The 23,403-nt window shown below is 42.5% G+C and overlaps 1 protein-coding gene across 3 annotated transcripts; it reads right to left on the bottom strand.

Annotated features, from left to right (window-relative positions):
• Positions 1-2,798: 2,798 nt before the first annotated feature.
• On the bottom strand, positions 2,799-22,525 carry LOC308596284 (uncharacterized protein). 3 transcript variants are annotated; one of them, XM_081211160.1, is made up of 5 exons: positions 22,136-22,525; positions 9,742-9,783; positions 6,535-6,671; positions 5,279-5,408; positions 2,799-3,112 (listed from the first exon to the last, which is right to left on the bottom strand). In XM_081211160.1, exons 3-5 carry the CDS (start codon positions 6,659-6,661, stop codon positions 2,911-2,913), a joined length of 459 nt encoding a protein of 152 aa, XP_081067286.1. In that variant the 5' UTR covers positions 6,662-6,671; positions 9,742-9,783; positions 22,136-22,525; the 3' UTR covers positions 2,799-2,910. The 3 variants fall into 3 exon arrangements, with proteins under 3 accessions (XP_081067286.1, XP_081067285.1, XP_081067284.1); XM_081211159.1 differs by lacking the exon at positions 9,742-9,783 and having other exon boundaries at positions 22,136-22,521; XM_081211158.1 differs by lacking the exons at positions 9,742-9,783; positions 22,136-22,525 and adding an exon at positions 20,427-20,475.
• Positions 22,526-23,403: the final 878 nt, after the last annotated feature.

The raw sequence follows: 23,403 nt of genomic DNA, 5'->3' as shown, positions 1-23,403 counted from the left end.
ACAGTATAGTGGTCTGGGGTCATGAGGGGTTGAGCTGCCCAAGCAGCATGAAAGGTGAGGTTTTTAATCACTGAGATGAGGAGCCAATTGGGAGTGAAAGGAGATGAGTCAGCCGCTGGGGACTGGCTCCTAGAGTCACTCTAGAGAAGGCACTTGGGAAGAACACCAAGCTAAGCATTTGGGAACACTGAAAACTCAAGGTTCTGCCATTTCAAGAGAAAGGTGTGGAAGTTCCATTACCTGCAATGGAACTTCAAGGACAGCACAATTTAAGTCACCCCAAAAGAAGATATCAGAGCATTGCAACTCATTTGCACAGAATGTGCACAGAAATAATAGTTTTGGCAACACAGCAGAGATCTGCATTGATCCATTGCAATGCATCCCTAACTGCTATTGTATAATTATAAGATTATTGTGTTATTTTAGGAGATTGTATAATCTTGGAAGGGGGCTTAGCTGTGGCTACCATGAAGGGACCCTGTGTCAGTACATTATTGGACATATAGCAGTTTAGTTCTACTAAAATCTAGTTGTCCCCTTTCACTTCCACACCCCTATAATCTCGGCTGCTGGACATGTTTACTACAAATCTGAAAAGATTGAATTGTGAAATTTCCCCACCAATAAACATGAACACAGGAAGTTGGCCCATAATACCAAGTCATACTGTTGCTCCATCTGAGTTCAGTGTTATTCACACCCACACTTACTGGCAATGGATCTGTAGATAACCCCAAAACAGGGGTCCTTCATAGCCCTTCGTGGAGATGCCAGAGATTGAATATGGAACCTTTTGTGTGTGATCCATTTGTTCTATCACTGAGCTGCAGCCTTCTCAGCCACCCCATAAAAAGAAGTTATGGTATTATAACAATCAAGGTATCACTTGAAATATGGGTCAACTACAATGAATACACCATTGAGTTTAGCAAAGGTTGCACAAAGTCCTTGGAACAAAATTCTGATTCAAAGACATCCAGTCTCCCTCTCCTGGTTTTCTGATTTCCTCTCCTGGTTTCCTCCCACATCGGTCAGCCAGCATTCAAGCGTGCTGAGCACGCTCAGTTCACATTGGGTTGTTTTGGGGTGGAGGTGCGACACTGGTGACTAATCTCAGCTACATCTAGTACAACAGGAATGGGGAGCTATTGCATCCAAACGGCCTTATGGGTAATTTCTGGGGACCTGTGGTTGGTTGGGCCTGAAGCAAAAGTGGGTGGGGCAAAATAAGTCACCTACATTGCAGCCACTCAGAAGGCAGAGGTTTCTGCACACTCTTAATTTCTCCCTCCTCTTTTCAGGCAAGCAAGGGGCATCATGACACTTTAAGGACCCGTTCCAGCCAAGCGGAAGCACTTGAGGAGAACACAAAGCAAAACCGATGAGGGGTGGGGCCTGGGGAAAACCTTGAAGACCAGACAGACCATATTTGGTCTCTGGGCTTGAGGTTCCCCACTCTTGTAATACATTATTTTGTTCCTCCTGTGGGCAACCAGATGCCAATGGGAAGCCTACAAGCATGACATGACTCCAGAAACACCCACCCACAAATTCATTCTTCCAAGCAGAAGTTATTCTGAGGGATACTGCTTCTGATTCTGGGGGTAGTGCAGAGCTATCATGACTAGTAGCCATTGGTCGCTTTAGTCTCCCACGCCCACTCCCAAGGGAAATATACGCGGGAAGTGGTTCAGTATGTGCTGCATATGAAATGAGTGAATTCACAATCTTTTCACAGGCACATTGGCTACAATTTATTGGATTTCAAGGTCTTTAGTGAGAGAACATCTTTTTTTATATTAGTGCATACATTGAATTGGCTCCGAGAAGATGGACTGGCAAAAGCTGAAGTTTCTAAGGGTGAAGTCATGGAGGAAGTTGAAGGCCTGATGAGTTTCACTGAGAGTTGAGTGGGAGCTGTCAGTGGGTTGAAAGATGATGACAATTATATATATAGGCTGGAGAAGGCAACTGTGTATCTAGGTTGCAAAATCATTAAAAGGATTTTTAAAAGGAGTTCAGGGAGATGATGGTGATTTCCTTTTGTATGTCTGCCTTCCTTTCAGCACCTACTAAAGAAAGATCCATACTGTGAATTTCACAAGTCTTTTGAGAGAATATAAAACATAAAAGTTTAGTCCAAAAAGGAAGCGAAAAGCATGCTAGGAAACTGTTAAACTTTTTTTTTTGTTTGGATTGTACTATGCATACAAGACAACTCTGTATCATTATGTTTGTACTTTTCATTTCATACAGGATCATTTCAAATGGAAGCTTCATAATCCTTAACCAGAAACTCTCAGACTGTCTGAAAACCACCTCTCCCAAATACCCTCTTCAAATCCGATTCTGAAGAAAGCTCAAATTGTGTGCTCAAAAATAAGCCTTTTCTTTCAGACAAGGAATTGAAGGAAATTATTTATACATAGGAGTTCTAGGGATATGTAGGCTGTAGGAAGCCATAGCCAAAGGGGAAAGGGAGTGGGCAACATTTTGACCTCCAGATGTTGCTAAATTGCCACTCTCACCATCCCTGGTCATTGGTCATGTTTGCTGGGGCTGATGGGACTTGGAATTTCCATGCCTGCTTTAGACAAAGATCCTTTTGCAGATACTAGGCTGATCTGCAACTGCATGCATGCTACTCCCTACCAAACACTTGTTGGACGTCACGTGTACTGCTCAACTTTGTGTGTACACAGATTGTAGACATGCTGAATGTAGCGTGTAAACACCCTTTATGACTGCCATTCATGGGGAAGAGAGAGAAACCTTCAGTAATAATATTGCACACATTTTCTTTTAGTCAAAACTTCCTTTTATTGAGCTTTTTGATGAGGACCTCTGGAAGAGAGACTGAGCAGAATTTCATCTTGGAGAAGAGCTAATTCCACTGAAGATGCCTTCTCATGTACTCCTCCTCTTTTGCTGAAGCGGTACCCTCCTCAAATGGATGCTGCCAAGCCTCTGGCTCCGCTGGGCCTTGTAGCGGATGGGGAAGAGGGTCCTGCTCATGACACTGAGGCGCTCGTTCAGCTCTGCCAGCCTCTTCTTCATGGAAAGTACTTGCTTCAGGAGATTGTCAATTGCTTCAGAGATAGGCCGGAGGCTGCCGGTCAAAGAAGATCAATATTAAGAATGTATACAGATCAGGATTATTATGGCAGTTCACTGCCAGTTTTTCTCAGTACGACTCAACACAATTCAGTCAGCACAGTTTCAGAAGCCTGTATGTGTCACAACTGTTGTGATGATAAATAATCAGCGTGGTCGGAGGCTGCCGCTGATAGGAGGTGATCGAAGCCTTTTGCAGTGTTAGTGCTAGCAATGATTCCTCCCCAGGGACCCATCAAATCTCATGCCTACTGGACCTAGCCCAGCCTTACTCATTTTTGCAATAGGACCCATTGAAATTAAGGGCACATCACACATTAAGTGCCCTCAGCTGCAATATGTACTTAAAACATGAGATGAGTATGCAGAAATATTTTAAGTCCTCCCGGACTTTTTTAAGGCTGTAAGGCTGCAATCCGATATGCCCTTACCCAGGAGCAGATCCCATTGAGATCAGTGGGACTTCTGAGTAGACATATTGTGACTTGACAATAAGAAGGGGGCCTGAGGCTTGTTCTGCCAGTTCGCAATGCTTAGGATGAGGCACACCAACAGTTGGGTTAAGGCATCATCAAGCAAACTGTTATAACGCTGCATAGTATATACCAGGGCAAATAATTAGATCTAGCAGCTTCATCTGACCAAGTTTGAGAAATCCACTTCAAGGCTTGGATAGATGGTGGTGATTCTTCAATTAAATACCCTAAAAGTAGTAATTATTTATATAGCGTTGTTTACAAGGTGGTTATATGAAAACTAACACTCATCCTGTTTATACATTTTCCTGTTGGTCATTCATTCACACACACACACACACACACACACACACACACCTCTTTTGAATACATTTCCCCATCACTTTCCAAACTGCAAAAAATCCAGTTCTTCTTTAATGTTGATGTTTTGCACTTGGGTGGCAGCCAGGAGTGGAGATTTGACTCAAGGACTTTTTGGCACACAGCACTCTTAGGCTGCAATCATTCATTACCTCAGAGTAATTCCAATGGGACTTACATCTGAGTCCTGCTGTTAATCACTAGCCTCTTAAAGGGCAGGCCTAGGGATGTCTACTCTGCATCAGCAGTAAATCTGAGTTCGGAGGACTTTCCTCCTTGCTATGGGTATAAGCCACGTTTGAACACAGATGCAAACAGAAACTACTGCTAAAAGCATTTCTTGATCTAACAGAAACAACATTATTCAGTGTAATCATTGGAAAAAATATTAGTACCAACATTTATTATATATTTACGTTGACATTTCTTCCCATATAAACAGCCCATTAGAGACATTTGAACAGTTAACTACCACTCATGCTAAGTTTTACACTCACTTTTAAGAGCATGTTGTCCACATGGGGGTCTTTCATGCTCACAGCTGGTGCCATAACTGATTCAAAATATAAGCAAGCAGATCCAAAACATTCCGGTATCCCCATTAAAACCCACTTTTTATTGTTTCTGCCAAATATAGGTAGGGTTAATTTTACTAACTGATTTGTTGAAAATGGGATGGATTTTTAAGAACAATTTGCTCCCCCCTCTCCTCACCAAACTCTGCTTCAACTTTCCCCATCAAATCTGGATGATAAATAAAAGAGAATTTTTTGCCTAAAGGGGAATAGGACCCCCCCCAACCTTGAATTGCTTATCAGTTATTAAACTGAAATGTTTGAAAACAAGCCAGTTTGGACCAATGTATGAAACATCATACTCATGCTTATTTAGCTGTAAATCACAGTGAGTTGGGACTGAGGCTCATGACATCCATACTGTTGTTTAATGCAGACAGCTTTCTGTACCTCCATGAATTCTCCATTGCTCATAGGATTTCTATTCCAAGTCACTGCCTTCCTTCACTTTCCCCTCCCTCAATCCAGAATTTACCATGCCATCTCCTTTTCAGAGTATCCCTGGTATGAGAAAAAGTCACTTTGAGAGTTGGTCTGTATTTATGCTATCGGGTAAAAGAAGTTGGGACAACCCAGGCATATTTCTTCCCATTCTAGTGACTCTCCATCACTAACAGAGTTTTAAGGCTAAAATCCTAGTTGCTCATCCAATCTTCCCCTTTGGGATATAAAGAGTTTCAACACTGGGGAATTCTCTGTTCCAGAGAAAGCAGAGCGGAGAAAACGCCAGCAATGCTCTTGCATTCTTACCTGGAAAGTTCAGGCAGGAGTGCGTCAGGGTGACTCAGCAAAGAGTGCTTCATTTGCCAAAAGATGCTGTTCCCCCACTTCTCCAGTGTGCGCGTAAAACTCTTTATGCCTTGGATATTCACTTTATCTGCTGCGATATCAGAATTCACGTGAGAATAAGGGGAAAGAAAAAATTCAGGGAGGGAGAAGCAAGTCATTAATCAGTTATTTTATCTTCCATTACACCTAAATCTTCATGGATTAAGTATCACTATAAATATACACATGTTTGCGTGTAATCCAGAGGTATGTGTCTGTGGGATTGCAGCCAGGTGCACAAAATCTGGCATATTTAGTTCCTGAAGATTGTTTTTTGCTTTTTTCAACATCATGCTTCTAGTCCTATGAAACTGGAGAAATTCTCAAATTCTCTTCCTAGAGAGGCTCACCCTTCCCATCACTGACGGCTTCCCTGGTGTTCAAAAACCTTCCTAAATGTTGCTCTCACTGCTGCTTATACTATTCTATTAATCGTTTGTCTGCTCCTTGCTAATGTTTTAACCCCCACCATTCACGGATTTGTATTTCTGAATTTGATATTTTTCTTTAGCTACATTTCCGAGCATAGGTGTGTTTACTTAGAAGTAAATCTCATTGAGGACTGTAGCCTAATGACTTTACTTGTGCAATCACATCCCACAAATAATAATTGCAACTGATACTCTATCTGGGCTAGTAAGCGCATTCTTCCAAAGATGAAATTCTGTGGTGGAAGCATGTGACTGTACTTCTTCTGCAGGACAGGTGTTGAGATCCCCCACCCTTCCTTTAGGCAAAACCACAGTACTAAGACTCATTCGCAGTCACCAGGTGGCACTTCAACTCCCAATACCTGCATGTACACAAATACTGTAGCATTATACTGTATATTTGGCTTCCTGTAGTGTGAAGGGTTGCCATACATCCATAATAACCAAGATTCGGTTGTCAGAAACATATGTCAGGGCTGAAATGTCCGGGGAAAAGCTCAACAACTTTTATGTCTGGATTTTCACTTTTTGAAATATGGCAACCCTACTGGTGAGGAACTCAAGACTGGGCAGGAAACCAGAAGTCACACAAGCCTTTATCAGAAACGTTCTTCTTCATATTAAGACGGTGCTATCAGTGCGCATGGGCGAGTTGCAGAGTTAGAAAACTAAAAGTGGACAGGCCCCTGCCCTCAAACAGCTTACAAATGACTCCTGCCTCTGCCTTGGCTTGCTAGCACCTCTTACCTCCTTCTCTGTAATTCCACTCCTGAATGTGATTCTGAAATGCCTTCTGACAGCTGCTGCTGGGCAGGCGGTGGAAGAAAAGGAGAAGTGTCAGGGTGCCCACAATGGGCACAACCAGAGCTTTCATCTTTCTGTTCCTGTTGTAAGAAAAGGATAAAACCTGCTTTGATTTCCTGTTCTTTCAGAATCAGTTTGAATGTGCCCAAATAACACATGGTACAGCCCTCAATAGGCTGTATCACTATATACAGCACCAGGTGAGGAAGGCATGTGTTGAACAGCCCTCCGAAGGAACATAGGAACTTGCCTTATACCAAGCCAGCTCATTGGTCCATCTAGCCCAGTACTTTCTATTGTGACTGGCTGCAGCACTCCAGGATTTCAGACAGTGGTCTCTTCCTGCCTCACTTGAAGATGCTGGGGATTGACTGTGGGACCTTCTGCATGCAAGGCAGATGCTCTAGCTCTGAGCTATGGTCCTTCCATGTACACTCCCCATCTCTAGAAAAGTAGCCAGTCAGAAAAAAGCCTTATCTTTGACAAGCTAGTTTTCTATGTGCAGAAAAGCAGGGGAGCATTCAAGCCTTCAGTCCTTCCTATACAGCCTGAAGTGCTGCTGCCCAGGCAGGACTCTGGCATATGCTGTTCCTGCATATTCAAAACAGCCCTCACATAGGGTTGACAGTGAAAGGAAAGAAGCCTTTGAATGGTGTGCATCACTAAAGATGAATGTATTGCCAAGAATGTTGTTTCTGTTTCAAACATTGCAAATTGTGGATAAAATTGCTTCAAGATTGCTTCAAGAAGTGGCAGAGAGATATCTCTAGATTTGTCTGGCAGGGCAAGAAGCCCAGAATAAAATTTAAGATATTAACAGATGCAAAGGAAAGGGGTGGATTTGCCCTGCCAGACCTTAAACTTTACTATGAATCAGCAGCCTTTTGCTGGTTGAAAGAATGGCTACTTCTTGAAAACACAGACATTTTAGACTTAGAAGGTTTTAACAATGTATTTGGATGGCATGCATATTTATGGTATGATAAGGTCAAAGCACATAAAGCATTCAAAAACCATATTGTCAGGAAAGCATTGTTTAATGTCTGGGTAAGATATAAAGACTTATTGGAAAATAAACCCCCAAGGTGGTTGTCACCAATGGAAGCAAAAGCTCAGAAAAGGTTCAATATGGAGGCCAAATGGCCGACATATTGGGAAATTTTGGAACAAGAAGGAGACAAATTGAAATTGCAGAGTTTTGAAAAATTAAAAAACAAAGTGAGAGATTGGCTTCATTATTATCAGATAATGGAGGCATATAATTTGGACAAGAAAATCGGCTTCCAGGTGGAAAAGTCAAAATTAGAAACAGAACTGTTAGAACCCAAAACTAAGAATCTGTCAAGAATGTATAACTTGCTGTTGAAATGGAATACTCAGGATGAAACGGTGAAATCTGCTATGATTAAATGGGCACAAGATGTTGGACATAATATTATGTTTGCTGACTGGGAACAGTTATGGACCACAGGTATGAAGTTTACGGCATGTAATGCCTTAAGAGAGAATATTATGAAAATGATATACAGGTGGTACATGACCCCAGTCAAGCTTGCAAAAATCTATCATTTGCCCGATAACAAATGTTGGAAATGTAAAGAAACGGAAGGTACATTCTTTCACCTTTGGTGGACGTGCCCAAAGATTAAGGCTTTCTGGGAAATGATATATAATGAACTGAAAAAGGTATTTAAATATACCTTCCTGAAGAAACCAGAGGCCTTTCTCCTGGGCATTGTCGGCCAATTGGTGTCAAAGAAGGACAGAACTTTTTTTATGTATGCTACAACAGCAGCAAGAATACTCATTGCAAAGTATTGGAAGACACAAGATTTACCCACTCTGGAAGAATGGCAGATGAAGGTGATCGACTACTTGGAATTGGCAGAAATGACTGGCAGAATCCGAGACCAGGGAGAAGAGTTGGTGAAAGAAGACTGGAAGAAATTTAAAGACTATTTACAGAAATATTGTAAAATTAATGAATGTTAGAAGGATGTTGGATAGAAACTAAGGGGTTTCCAGCTGTAATGCTTTTGGAGATACGAAAAAAAGGTTTACAAATGGGTAAAAGCTTAATGGTAAGGATTCGCTGAACTAACAAATTGAAGTGGAATACAAAGAAGGGAGGTAGAGGAGGTCTGGGGAAACAAGCGTAAGGAAGATATGTTATGGAAAATTATTTGTTTTTTAAACTGTTTTTATGTTGTATTTTGTATTTTGTTTCTTTTCATTTTTCGTTTTCATTGTTATATTTTAAAACTTTAATAAATATCTTTTGGGGGGGAAAAAGAATGGTGTGCATCACTCACAGGCCCCAAAAGACTGTAATGGAGTCTAGGCAATCTATTGAGCATTCATCCTGATTTGCTTGCATAAAGTTTACATAGAGGTTAAATCCTATCTGGTCTTTATTGAGCATTCATTCTGACATTTTTGCCAGGAGATTATATGACTATATGTATATAACATACACTCGTCCTGATTTGCTTGTGGGCTGCTTATATTTTGTCCTGTTAATCATGGTTCATTCCACACTTTTCAGCGCATTTCCTTATCAGTTTCTAAAGTGTGAGAAGTCTAATTCTTTTTTTAAAGTGGATTTGTTGTACTAGAGCGACAGAGTGCTTTAATCTGCTTCAGTTGCACATACCTAAGCGCTCATCCACATTTTCGTTTGTCCCATGATGATGATGATGATGATGATGATAATATTTGTTATTTATACTCCGCCCAAGTGGCTGGGTTTCCCCAGCCACTCTGGGTGGCTCCCAATAGAATTAAAAGCACAATAGAACACCAAACATTAAAACTTCCCTAAATCTGGCTGCCCTCAGATGTCTTCTAAAAGTCAGATAGTTGTTTATTTCCTTGACATCTGGTGGGAGGGTGTTCCACAGGGTGGGCGCCACCACTGAGAAGGCCCTCTGCCTGGTTCCCTGTAACCTCGCTTCTCACAGGGAGGGAACCGCCAGAGTCTTTTTCAGACTCCCCGCTGTCCCTGGGAAAACCTGCTGGCTACTGCTGAATCGGAACAAGGGGCTGTAGCTCAATGGCAGACCACATGCTTGGATGTAGAAAGGCCCCTTACATCACTGGCATCTCCGGTTAAAAGGGGTCTCTAATAATAGGGCCAGGGAAGACTCCTACCTTGTGACCCTGGAGTGCTGCTGCCTGTTAGAGCAGTTAGTCCTGGGCTAGCAAGACAAGCATGAAGTTAGTTACCTATGTTAGCACCTTCTGTATGTCAGAGTCTACTTTGCCACGCAGATCTCCCTTGCTGGACTAGGGCAGCAAAGTATGCAGCCCAGTGAGAAAAAGGTTCTAATTGGCAGTACAGTGGTACCTCGGGTTACAGACCCGTCAGGTTACAGACTCCGCTAACCCAGAAATAGTACCTCAGGTTAAGAACTTTACTTCAGGATGAGAACAGAAATCGCATGGCGGCGGTACAGCGGCAGTGGGAGGCCCCATTAGCTAAAGTGGTGCTTCAGGTTAAGAACAGTTTCTGGTTAAGAATGGACCTCCAGAACAAATTAAGTTCTTAACCCGAGGTACCACTGTATTACTGCCGAACAACAAGCATGTGTTAACATGCTAAATCTGTTAGGATTAGCATGATGAGTTTAACAGGAGTTTAACAAGCACTTCTCTCGTTTGCAACTTCATTGCAATATGAATTTCAGAATGACACATGTGCTTGCTGGTGTTGCAAGGAGGGAGGACCCCCAGAGGGCCAAAGAGACAGTGCACTTGTTGTTGTGTAAATAATAATGGAAGGAAATCCTGAGCTGCCTGGGGACTGTGTGGGATGGGGGGGGGGGTAGTTTAACTGCATTTCTCCTTGCCAAGGTCAGACAGAAATGACCTCAGCAAAAAGGATCCTTGCCATTTTGAGGGAAGCCTCCACTGGCATGCAAATAGTATCTGGATGAGTTAAATTAACTGGCCCCACTTCTCCCAGTCTGGAGGGGTGCCCACCCTGTGGAACACCCTCCCATCAGATGTCAAGGAAATAAACAACTATCTGACTTTCTGAAGGCAGCCCTGTTTAGGGAAGTTTTTAATGTTTGAAGTTTTATCACTTTATTATTATTATTAATAATATTCTGTTAGGAGATGCCCAGAGTGGCTAAGGAAACCTAGCCAGATGGGTGGGGTATAAATAATAAATAATAAATAATAACTACTACTCCTCCTCCTCCTCCTCCTCCTCCTCCTCCTTCTTCTTCTTCTTCTTCTTCTTCTTCTTCTTCTTCTTCTTCTTCTTCTTCTTCTTCTTCTTCATCATCACAGGCTTCCCTTTCAAAAAGCATGCATCCTCCAATTAACATGGCATTTACTTGGGCCTTAATTTTATCTCCCCAAGGAAGTTCACCTGGTGCCTTCACTATACACCTTTAGGCGGCAGGCAAAAATGTTCCTTTTTAACCAGGCCTTTGCCTGACTTGATCGACATCTTATACCCTTTTAAAAATGCTGGCTCTTTGGGGTTGTTGTTGTTTTTTTAAAAAAAATGATTGTTGTTTTTGTTTTGATTTTATGTATTTGATATTTTATGTGAACTGCCCTGAGACCTTCTGGTATAGGGCGGTATAGAAATTAAATTAATAATAATAATAATAATAATAATAATAATAATAATAATAATAATAATTAGAGAAGGGCCAGTAGCATCTGCCTTGTATGTAGAAAACCCAAGGTTTAATCCATGACACCCCACCAAATAGGGCTGGGAATGTCTCCTGCTCAGTGGCGGTCACTGGGGTAGAGGAGTACTCCTCCCCTGCCCTCCTGCCCCCCATTTTGCTGCTGCTTGGTGGGAGGGAGAGAGGCCTTGCCACTCCCAATGCTGGTGACAGGAGGCCAGGTGAGCTCCCCTACTGTCTTGCCATCTGATGTATGAAATCCTGGAGAGCTGCTGCCAGTCTGTGTAGACAGTCCTGAGCAATGTGTACTCAGTATAATCTGACTCAGTATAAGACTGCTTCCTGTGTTCCTTGCCTAGACTTGATGGAAATGCCAGGAAATTAGATCCTATCGGATCAAGGTTACTAGATGAATTGGCATAAGGCCGACAAGGCCGTTGACTCTGTTGCGCCTTAAAAATGTTCTTACGACAGAGAAAGTAGGAAGTGGCTGGCAAGCGCCTTGTCGTTGAAAGACTTGGAGAAATAAGGCTTCCCCTTTAATTCAAGCTTGGCTAAATACATACTTGTTTACAACAGAAATGAATAGACTGAATTCTTTTTAAAGACAAATGTACGAAAAGGGGAATGCTTGACATGTCTTCTGAAAAGATACAGCTACAATTCATTTTATTCTGGAACAATTTAAATCCTAACTGTCAAGTAGAAAGCCATGTTTTATTGATATGATGAGGGCTTTTGGATTAATCTGTCAGTTCATCACAGCGAAACTGTTTATTTCTTAACTGGAACCTTATATATTGGATTAATCCATCTACAAGTGTCTACTGGCTGAAGAAAAAACAACCACCACATTCCACCCCCCACCCCCCGTATTATCTGCTTTTCTGATACGACATTCTGCGTATAAACAACCTTTAAATGGAAAATAAAGGAGTCTGAAGTTCAGTTGCTTGGCCTGACTCCCTCCAACAAAAAATGATCCAATAAAAACAATGCCTCTTAGCATTTCATTCTACTTCCAGTGTTCAGACTCTTGAGTGTCATTGTGTATGTCACCAAAACAGCACCAGCAGCATACAAGGAGATTGCAGCTGTAGGCCTGGGGGGCAACCAAGGTTTGCAGAAGTACAAATCAGTAGGGGGAAAAAACAAAGGGAGACCTTAGAACAGCCCAGTGGGGACTGAGTGTTCCATGTTTGTTGAATGCTTATAGAGAGGGAGGGGGTCAGAAAATCAGGGCAAGGGAGAATAGAATTATTATTATTATTATTATTATTATTATTATTATTATTATTATTATTATTATTATTTATACCCCGCCTATCTGGCTGTGTTATGTACTGTAGTTCTCACCCTGGGCCAGCAGGGGGATACTGTAGATAGTTATGCAAATAAGGGATTGAAAGTGACGTTCAGTGATTGGATAGTTTTAGAAAATTGTTACAGTTATGTTGTACTGGAGCTCTATATAAGCCGGCTGACTGAACCCTTCAGTTTAGTTCTGTTCTGGCCTGTGAGTAAACAAGAGCTGTTTGAAGAAACGCTGTGTCGTCTGATATGTTCACCCACAACTTAACAGGCTGGGTCCCCCCAGCCTCTCTGGGCGGCTTCCAACAAAACACTAAAATACAATAACCTATTAAGCATTAAAAGCTTGAAGAATGAAGTGGCTGGAATCCTGTGGCTCTATGCTACAAGATTTTGTCGCAGGTCTGATGGGTTTATTTTATGGCCACATTCACAACATTTGTCTAAGGCATTACGATACCAAATTTTGCCCTCCTAACAGTTTTGTGCCTGGGGCAATTTTCCCTGTGGCCCCCCCTGATGTTAGGCCACTGGCTGTACACAAACTAGACACCGTCAGGTCTGATTCACACAAAAGAGAATGAAAGGAGTTGAGGTAATACAAGCAGAGGCTGGGCCTATGGGAAAACAGTCCTATGACTGATTCACTGTGTGCCCCATTTTGCTTTACAAATGGATGTTTGACCACAGCCTTCCTCGAGTTGGTCAGGAGTTGTGCTAATTTGCTTTTCATTCAACTGGGGAGGATTTTGTATTGCCTTGAGAGGGCTAAGTCAGTATTGCTAGCCATCATCCATAAGGTTTATATCATGATTAATCAGAATTGCATAGTTTCTCGTTTCAGAAATGCCTGACAAAGTAATAAAAAACAAAAATGGCAGAGACACAGAATTCATGTATTTCAGCTGCTTGGTCTTATGGTAAACCCCTGAGAAAATTCAATTACCCTTCCATTGAAGTATGACCTTCATCTCCTAACAGCCTGGGAACAGCTCCAACCCAGCCATTTGGTACCCTTAGGAATTAGTCGGAGTTGGTTCAAATATGAATAAATCTGAGTTCATTTCCATATTTAATGAAATATAGTTTCCTTCTTGTTTTATGTGTGTTAATCATTGTTAGGTTAACACTGCTAAGAAAAAAGACAAGCACTCCGATTCTATGGCTGTTCAAAAAGAAGTCTAGCTGAGTTCAACAGAATTTTTCAATCTTAGTTTTGCTGTCCCCCCTCACTTTCAAATGTTTTAAGTTTTACAATTTCAAATAAACAGGTTTTACATTACCAAATGGACAACACCACCTCTGACACCCCAGTGTGGCACCCTTTTCCATCCATGCACTTCCACCCCATATGTATATACTTGGACATAAGTCCCACCGAGCTCAAGTACATGTGCATAGAATTGCACTGTCAGTCTACACCAGAGATGGGAATTCCGTGACCATGCAGACATTGTAGGACACCAACTCCCATGATCCCCAGCCAGTGTGGCTCAGGACCAATGGGAAAAGTAGTCTTTTCACCACCAACTGAAGATGTATCTGTTCCACCTGGCCTGCACAGGTTAATGAGATGCCTCCTCCATCACTTTATGATTATGTTCTGTGCTGCGGCCGGCTATATTTATGATAATTATGATAATGGTGGTTTTTGTTGGTGGTGTTTTTATTCTGTGTTTTACTGTAGACTGCTTACCAGTCTGAGAATTCTTGTTGAAGGGCAGTTCACAATCGTCACCATCATAATTACCCCCCTCCTTCTCCTAAACCTACTGTCCCAAATGCCTGGTTTTCAGGTAGGCTTGAGCCCCATGGCCTGCTGTTCTACAAATTAAGGCATGCAAGCTGCACACATTTCAAAGTGGGATGTTGGTGCGGGGTTTTTGGACCAGCTCCGCCCACCCCACGACAAAATTCTTCCATACGTACAGTTCAGTTCTAGAACTTCAGGCCAAAAGCAGGAAGGATGCATATGTCCCCTCTTTCAGGTAAGTTGCTTTAAGGTCAAGATGATATACATATATAGTCAACATTAACCCGAGGACTGACACTGAAATTGGTGGCGGCAATATCACAGCATTTAAAACAACAATGTAAACATGGATAGGGCTGTATTATTAAACTGTTTAAATAAAATATGTATTTATGCAAGAATATCTTCTCTAAATACTTGGAACCTGCTTACCACTTTCTTTCTTTCTTTCTTTCTTTCTTTCTTTCTTTCTTTCTTTCTTTCTTTCTTTCTTTCTCTCTCTCTCTCTCTCTCTCTCTCTCTCTCTCTCTCTCTCTCTCACACACACACACACACACACACACTCTTACTCTCTATGATTTGCTGGAGATTATTTTTCCTGAAGTACCAGCCGTACCATATTTCACTGGTAATAATATTCTCACTGACTTTCTCTATAAATTCTTATTAATAATTAATCACTCCCCCTTTCCCCCTCCAAATAAACAGTCTTTCCTTTTAAAATGAATTCCGTAATGAAAATGTCTGATCAGCCATTCCCAGCAGAGAAGGACCAAAGTATGTAATATCAAAAGGCTGAAACGGCAGCACAAATCTCTGAGGTCAAATAGACCAAAGAGGAGGATGCACCCGCTTTTCGGCAGCCTTGGTCCTACGAGACGAGGTGACTTTGATCTTGCTTCGTTTAGGATATGAAAGGCAGCAATAAATCCCCTCACATCTGGGGATCCAAAACCTGACCTTCTTGATCACAGATTCTATAAAACATAAACTGTAAAATTTCAAACACAAATCCCAGATGTTGCATTTTCTGGGTCTCCTGAGACCCGTTCCTCTCCTCCATTTCCCATATTATCATCCTTTGAATTCCTATTGATTTTGATGTGTAACATTCTTTACCGCTGGCGAGACAACAGTATTGTTTATAAAACAATGCCATTTCCCTGTGCCTAGTGTTTATAATTTAAGACTGGGGACAATTGTTTTGGTTATGCTTATATTTTCATACAGCTGAAGGTAGTATGACAGGCCCCTTATCACTTGTGGTGGTCACACTCTTTTGTTACCGTAATTGTCCTTCAGACAAGCAGAGCTTGTGTCCATTTCTATCAACCCAGAGCAGGGCAGTGGCTACCAACAGTCAGAGCATGGACTGATCCAGTGGCCTAGACCAATTGGGGAGCTGTCCAGCAGAAGCCAGAGTTGGGTTAGGCAAGATTATATGTGGGACTTCTTAGTTGCAACAGCAGCTAAGAGGCAGAGATGAAGGAGTTTCATTTTAAGGCTTGCCTCTTCCTCCAAAGTAAATACACATTGAAATACTTTATTGTCACTTGTACAACTTGTATTCAGTGAGATTACACAAGCACCCCCCACTCAGCTCTCTTAGTCTTAATTCCCCTCGTTTACTGACGCACACCCACCAAACCCGAAAGTCAGTTGCCCTGTTGTTATCTTTTCATTCAGCAGCCTAACAGCCCACGGATAGAAGTTGTCCTTTACCCTGTTGGTGCGACTAATCATGCTTCTATATCTCCTGCCCGAGGGCAGGAGATCAAGAAAGTGCCGGCCAGGGTGTGAATCATCCCTGAGGATTTTCCTCACTCTCCTGAGGAAATTAATGCTTGGCTCTTCCTCCAAAGTAAGGCTGAGGGGCAGCAAACCTTGGGCTGTTGCGCAGACATTCTCATCTCAGGTCTGGGCTTTTCGCATGAATCTGTCACCACCTCTGCCCCTACTGTAATGCTGGACCAGATATTGGGGAAAGGCCCCATCAGGGTGTATTGGACCCCTCAGTGTCACAGCTTTTGAGGGCCAAGGTGTCACCTCAAGGGGCATTAGAGACATAGGCTATAGGAACTTAACTTATACCAAGCTGGAGAGTCAGCCTATCTATCTTGGTATCATCGACTGGCAGCAGCTGCCCAGGGTTTCAGGCGATATCAGAGGTTAAACCTGGACCTTCTGCAAGCAAAGCATGTGCTCTGCCACTGAGCCACACCTTCTCTCCATGACCCCAGTCTGCGCACTGACCTGCAGGAGGGTGTGTGTATTTCCTGACACCGTGAAAGGTGAACAAATTTCCTTGAGTGACTGGAATCCCTTCAAAAGCCAGTCACCTTAACATTATCAGGTCACAGGTTTCCCTATGCCTCAGACAGGGAGGCAGACACATGTTTTATGCAAATGCATGCTCTTTTGGCTTTCTGCTGAGCTTACAGTTCTCTTCCCCATTTCTACCCCATGCTTTGGGCTCGAGAAAGGGCTCTGGCCCCAACCCAAACTCCCTCAGAATCTGTGCCTCTAGAATCTGTGCCTCTAGATCCAGCCAGCAGGACAGTCCAGTGTTTTGTTCTCTGCGTCTACACTTTACAATCTCTTACCCCTCCCAGCTCTCCTCTCACCACCCCTGCCCATTTTGATCCTCTTTCCCCATCCTGGGTGTCTCTTTCCATGGAGCTTGCCAACCAGGCGTCTTTGGGAGCAGTCGTTTGTTTCTTTCTTTAGCAGGAACATTTAACAGCCTACTCTCGGTCCAAAGAATCCTGGAGCGGCCACCATAGTTTCAAAACAATCACAACTGTATCAGTGAAAAAATGTTTGGGTTTGTTGGTTTGTTTTTAATTAAACCCAGCAGAACAGCAAAATCAGCCTAAAAACAGCACTGAAGGTTAATTTCAAGATGTCACAGCTGAGGGAAGTGCCTCAGTCATAAGCATGCAAGTGGGTGTGTGGTCTCATGCTGTGACTCCATAGCAATGTTCTCAACTATGCATATAGGCTGCAAACACATGATATCTTTAAAGCACATGCTTCCCCTCAAAGAGTTCTGGGCATTGCAGTTTAGCCCTCATGGAGTTACAGTTCCCAGCAACCCTTAATAAACTACAGTGCCCAGAATTCTTTGAGGGGAAATCACGTGTTTTGAATGTGCTTTAAAGGTATAGTGTGTACACAGCCATAGACTCTGGAGTATGTAGAGTTTGTACATATATAGCGACTGTGCAAATAAGGGGTTAGCGTGGGGATTGCCAACCCAGATACCATGGCATCTCCAAAGGTGACCAAAGAAAAAAGAAGAAAAATTCACAAAAGCACTGACTTCATTTCCCTTGATTCTCAACCAATCTTGCTTCATCTACAAGCATCTATTTTATTAATGCAGTGCCTATTGGAAAACAAATGATTTCGCTGCCACTATATTAGAATTTCTCACTGACATAAGTGATAATTACTTCTTCTCCTCCTTCAAGCCATTCCATGGAAGCTAGTTAATCCAGTTGGCTCAGGAGAAGGGCTGACTGCCGAAGCAAGTCCACGTGAGAACATATCCTGTGGGGGAACTTCTTGAGCCAAATCTTGCTGGAAGGATTCTCATTAGCTCTGCCAAAGTTTGAATCAAGCCCTGCGCTTGTGTTGAAACAGAACAAAACACGGCTGCAGTGCTAGTCAGCATTCATTCCATGTCTGCTTAAATGAAATGGTGTTAAAATATGGGCCAAGCTAGACACCATGGCAGTAGATCTGTGAGATGAAATATGGATCTGGTGCCATCATATTGAAAGGTGAGGTCGGCATTGAGTGATGAGGAGTGCATCAGCCCTCCTCCTGCCCAAAGCTGACCTCCATACAGATGCCTCCATGCTGCGTTGAGTTCCTATGCCAAAAGCGCTAATTCTGAGAGCAAAGCACTTGTGGGGCAGCAGGAAGGTAGGGGGCAGAGGGGGAATGAGTCTGAACTCTTCACACAGGCTCCTTTGGATCAACAAATCCAACCTCCACTCCTAGGTAAACTATGGAACTCACGTCCACAGGACAACCACCAGCACGGAGGGCTTTGAAAGAGGATTGGACAAATTCATGGAGGGTGAGACTATCAACGGCGACTAGTCATGACGGCTATGCTCTGGCTTCACAGTTGAAGGCAATAATGCTTCCAAATACTAGTTGCTGGAAAACACAGGCGGGGAAGGTGCTCTTGTTTCCCAGAGACATCTGGTTGACCACGGTGAGAACATGATGCTGGACTAGATCAGCCATTGGCCTGATCAAGAAGCCTCCTCTTATGTTTTTATGTTCTTTCTTCCTACTTGATTGGGGAAGTTTTATGTTGAGACATTGTCCTATCTATCAACATCGCAACTAGTATGGGCCTCTGAGAACGAGTTTGATCATTTCCTTGACCCAAAAGCCTCGTGTGGTCCTTTCAATGCTTTGAAATCTCTACCTCTGGCACCATCAGGCTCCATCAATGATCCAGCAGATATTTCTATGCGCAAAACCTGCCAAGTTCTGCCTAGTCTTGCTTTGGTCCACTGAATTAAAAAACGGCTCAACAAATGACACGCCAGATTCTACCAGGCTAAATCCATGACCGAAAGAAGTGAAGTCTCACTGGTTGTCTGAAATATGATGGGTGGAAACACACTAGTGGGCTTTCCTGACCACAGGACATAACTGTTATTATTATTATTTGATTTATTTGATTTATATACCTCCCTTAATCCAAATTTTGGACTGCCCTCCATAGAGAGGCCTGCCTGTCAACTTTACCGCTTGGGTTTTGTCAGACAATTTAAAGGAAGATTTGAGGATGGAATAATGCCCCTTACGTCTGCTGAGCTGTTGCCATTTTTTCTTGCTCTCTTGCTGTCCGTATTATTTCTCCTTAATTGTTTTCCTTTTTATTGATGCTTTTAATGTTGTCAGCTGCTGAGGACCATTTGAAGGAAAAGTGGGACAGAAAAGTTTTCAACAAGCAGATGCTATTTGAAAAACACAAACAAACAGGTGTGACCACCAACATGAATCTCCCCATCTCTTTTAGTCATGAATCCCACCATCCCTAAAGAATGTATGGAGAATTTGTCATTCCTATCCTATATCCTCATTTCTCATCCCCTCTCCTCACATGACATTCCTCTTCCATGTGATAAAAAACAACAACATCTGCTGCAACTAGACGTGTGTATGCTCTCAGGTCACCAGGATTCTACACTCTGCAGCCAAATAATGCGCATATATGTCAGTTCCCAGCTTCAGATTCCTCCCCAATTTTCTCTCCCCTATTTGCTTTCAACATTTCTCCCCAAGGTATTCTATTTCCAATATATTTTATTCCTACATATGACAGAGATAAGCAGAGACATAGCAAAGAGAGATTTTATGTGCATCTGTCTTAAATCCTTACGGCAAAGGGGAAATGTTCACCCCCTCAGTTTTCATCACCACAGAACTCTTACTCCCCCCCCCCAATACAGCTGCAGATATTCAAGGTTATTCTGTCCCATTGCCAAATATGGCCTTCATTTCCGAGAGGCTGCTATCTCCTGCAGCCTGATGAGAACATGCTGTACTTAACACAAGAATGTGAGGAAGTGAGGTCTGCTTTTGCTTGCTTTTGACTGCATCTGTTGAGTAAAACAATACTGGGCCAGCAATAGTGGGAGTGTTGCTAAGGAAGGTTAAAGACCTTTAACTAGTTTTCAGTTGCTCAGATATTTGTAAACTGCTCTCATACAATTTTGAGCAAAACAGGAGAGCTTGACACACATTTCCAGGTTTTTGTGTTTGAATTAGGAGAGATGTGATTCGGATTTCAGTGGTTATAAGTAGCATATTCAATTGCTTCTGCTGTTAAAACACAGGCTGCTTCTGCACTTTTTTTTTTTAAAAAAAACAGTGCCCTGGTTAAACACTTCCATCCAGACTAACTGAAGAAAGTTGAAAGTGGCAAGAATTTTTTTCCTCTGGAAAATCCTCAGCCCCCTATTACTTTACATTATTGTGCTGGAATACGGTATCCTAATGCAGACTACTGGTTTAAATTATTGGTACAATGATAGTAAATACAAAAATAAACGTATCTGTGATAGATATATTACTGGGTAACAATGGCTTACCATGCCATTAGCTTACCAAACCTTATGCTGTTATGCTGTTATAAGCAGTGGCGTAGCGTGGGGGGTGCATGGGGGCAGGCCGCACTGGACGCAACATCTGGGGGGGCACGCTCGCTGCCTCTGGAGTCACCGCAGAGCCTCGGGCGCAGGCTGTAGCAGAGCCGCATGTCTCGCGGAACCGACGAGCTGTGCGCGCGTCCGGGCTGAAGGCGCCCGGCAGGCAGCGGCTCTCAGCGCTCGCCGCGGAGGACGCGCCAGGCAGCCCCTCCTCACAGCCCCGCCTCCGCCGCTGCTGCTGCAGCTGCTGGGCCGTTGCATTTTCCTCGCCTCTCTGCCCCCCCCTCCTCCGGGCAAGCGGCGTCGTTTGGGCGGCAGCGCCAGCGGCAACTCGCAGGTTAGGGGTTAGGGGGGGCGCAAATTACGTGCCTTGCCCCGGGTTAGGGGGCGCAAATTACTTGCGTTGCCCCGGGTGCTGACAACTCACGCTACGCCGCTGGTTATAAGCAGTTAAAATGCATCATCTTCAGGACTGACATGCTCATGCAGAAAGTCTCAGGATCAGGCAAGAAGTCTCATTGAACTCAGGTAATTTGGTCCATATATGAATTACATGCTATTAGTAGAGTCCTTAGAATGAAGGGGGAAATGAATTTGTGTCACACAACTTGCTAAATAATATTGCACATAATAATTCAGATCTGATAGCAAATTAAGAATTTGCTGAATTGATAGATTTAATAAAGACATATGTTTCTACTCAAAATATGAAGTGAAATTTGTGCATGAAAAATTGTAGCTATTGAGATTTTAAACAAAGCTGGAGATACCTTTTGTGCCTCGGTCTTTAAAACTCTTTTGCCCAATTTTGCCCATAGAATTTGATGCAATAAAATTATATGCTTCATTGCTTATTCTCTGATTACTATGCTGAGCATATCAGGCTTTCATTTTCAATGATCAAGAGAGATAAATATGCCTTTCAGGTTTCCTGCTACATTAACTGTCTCTTAGTTGGCTTTCATTTGCAGAGCTTTATTGGGTTTTGTTTTTTAAAAAAAGATTTTGAAAATGAGTTACATTGCATTAGAGAAAATGCAATGGTTATAAAAGAAGAAGATATAAGATCTAGATAGATTCACCTCTAGGTATAATTTGCCCATTATTCACTATAGATGATAGATAGATAGATAGATAGATAGATAGATAGATAGATAGATAGATAGATGATAGATAGATAGATAGATAGATAGATAGATGGGGGTCTACACTAGAAGTGGCAAGTTGTCTTGGAACGAATAAAATAAGAAGAAAATGAAGAAAATAGGATGACCTTGGGTCTGTGCAGTTGTGCATCAACAGATACATTATAACTACATAGCCTAGATAGGTAACCTGTAGCTTTCAGAGGCTTATATTGTCACACGCAGAATATCCACACAGAAACAATTACAGTTATTTACTTTCTTCTTGCAAGAAACTCATCTTGCACTGCTTACTACTCTGAGCTTTTATGAACATTCAGTTAAGTAAGACTGAGCTTTTTTCAGATAGAGTCTCCTTTCTTCTGCCTGGATTTCTCTTCTGCACTATTTGCCACATTCAAATTTCGAGATGGTTTGTTATGTCATGTAATCAGCTATGTCATCAGCTGTGTAAGACACAAATTATTCCTTGACTAAGGAAAGGATGAGTCTACATGCAAACTTTACCTGGACTCCACAGGACAATCCTCCTGAGACGAGGCTCCCAACAAGGCTCTGTTGCTTCTCCTCCTCTTTCATTGCCACCCCTCTGGACCTCAGCTCACAATGAGTGACGTGTCCCACTTCTTCTCCCTACTCCACATGTTTTCCCCAACTTTGTTTGGAGCTTCTTCCAGCTGCTCCTTTCTCACCCTCCCCTCCCATCCACCCATTCAAGCTGAACATCTCCCCAACACATGGGAGCCGTATGGGACCATAAACTTCTGCCAGTGGCACTACAGTGCCTTTTCAAAGTTTATTCTCCTGTTCAGCAGCAGCTTCTGGTCCATGGCTCCCTGCTACCTTCGTAGCCCCACAATTCTTTGGCAGCCAGTATCATTAGATGGTCTCTCTTGCTTTCCATAGTTTCCACTACTAAGTAGCTTCCCTTTGTGGAAGACAGAAATTTCTAGCCAGCAAGTCATGAATTTGTTCCCCTAAGTTGTTTCTGTTGATTGCCAATTAATTTGCTGCTGATTACTTCATCCTTGAGATATTATGCCAAAACTATTTCTGTCAAAGTAAACAAGGAGAATGGACTTGGGTGTGTGTGTGTGTGTGTGTGTGTGTGTGTGTGTGTGTGTGTTTGACATGCATTCCTCTACTCTTAAGTTCCTGGGCTGCCAAGCTAAACACAAGCAGACCTAATCAATGTAATTGTATAAGAGACTTCCCAAGAAACATGAGGTATTGCAATCTAGTGACTGAACTAGTGGAGTCCTGGATTCAAAAGTGAGCCAGTACATTAAGATGTGCTGTGCAAATATGTACTAGCTGTGGTTTATAAAACAAGCCATGAATATTGTCTTGCATCATGGGTTGCAAAACGCACTTGAAACAGTTCAGTGATCTTACTTTCTTGCCCAATATCCCTCCTGAAGCTTCCATTTGCCACACTTGCTATTGTTCAGTTGAATTTGAGGTTTGTTGTTTTAACCATTTTGATCTTTATTTATGCCTTTTAAAAAATCTATAAGCCACTAGAAGTGTTGCTGTCAATATATTATAAATTGTAGTAATAATCAACACCCTCATCACATTTAGACTCTCAGTATAAAAGTTAGTTCCCAAGATTCTGTCACACTCTAGTGTGACCAAGACCACAATGTGGGAGGTCTTCTGAGATTTGAACTGACCTCTCAACTCAGACATTAATTTCACAATGGGCAGAGGGTAATACAGCCCCCACCTCACTGTTGCTTCCAAGTGCAGCCTGCTACTTTCTCCCACATAAA

The sequence above is a fragment of the Podarcis bocagei genome (genome assembly GCF_964188305.1).
Source record: "Podarcis bocagei genome assembly, chromosome: 10".
Lineage (NCBI taxonomy): Eukaryota > Metazoa > Chordata > Lepidosauria > Squamata > Lacertidae > Podarcis > Podarcis bocagei.
The sequence above is the reverse complement of the archived record's forward strand: the minus strand, read 5'-3'. Positions and strand labels throughout refer to the sequence as shown.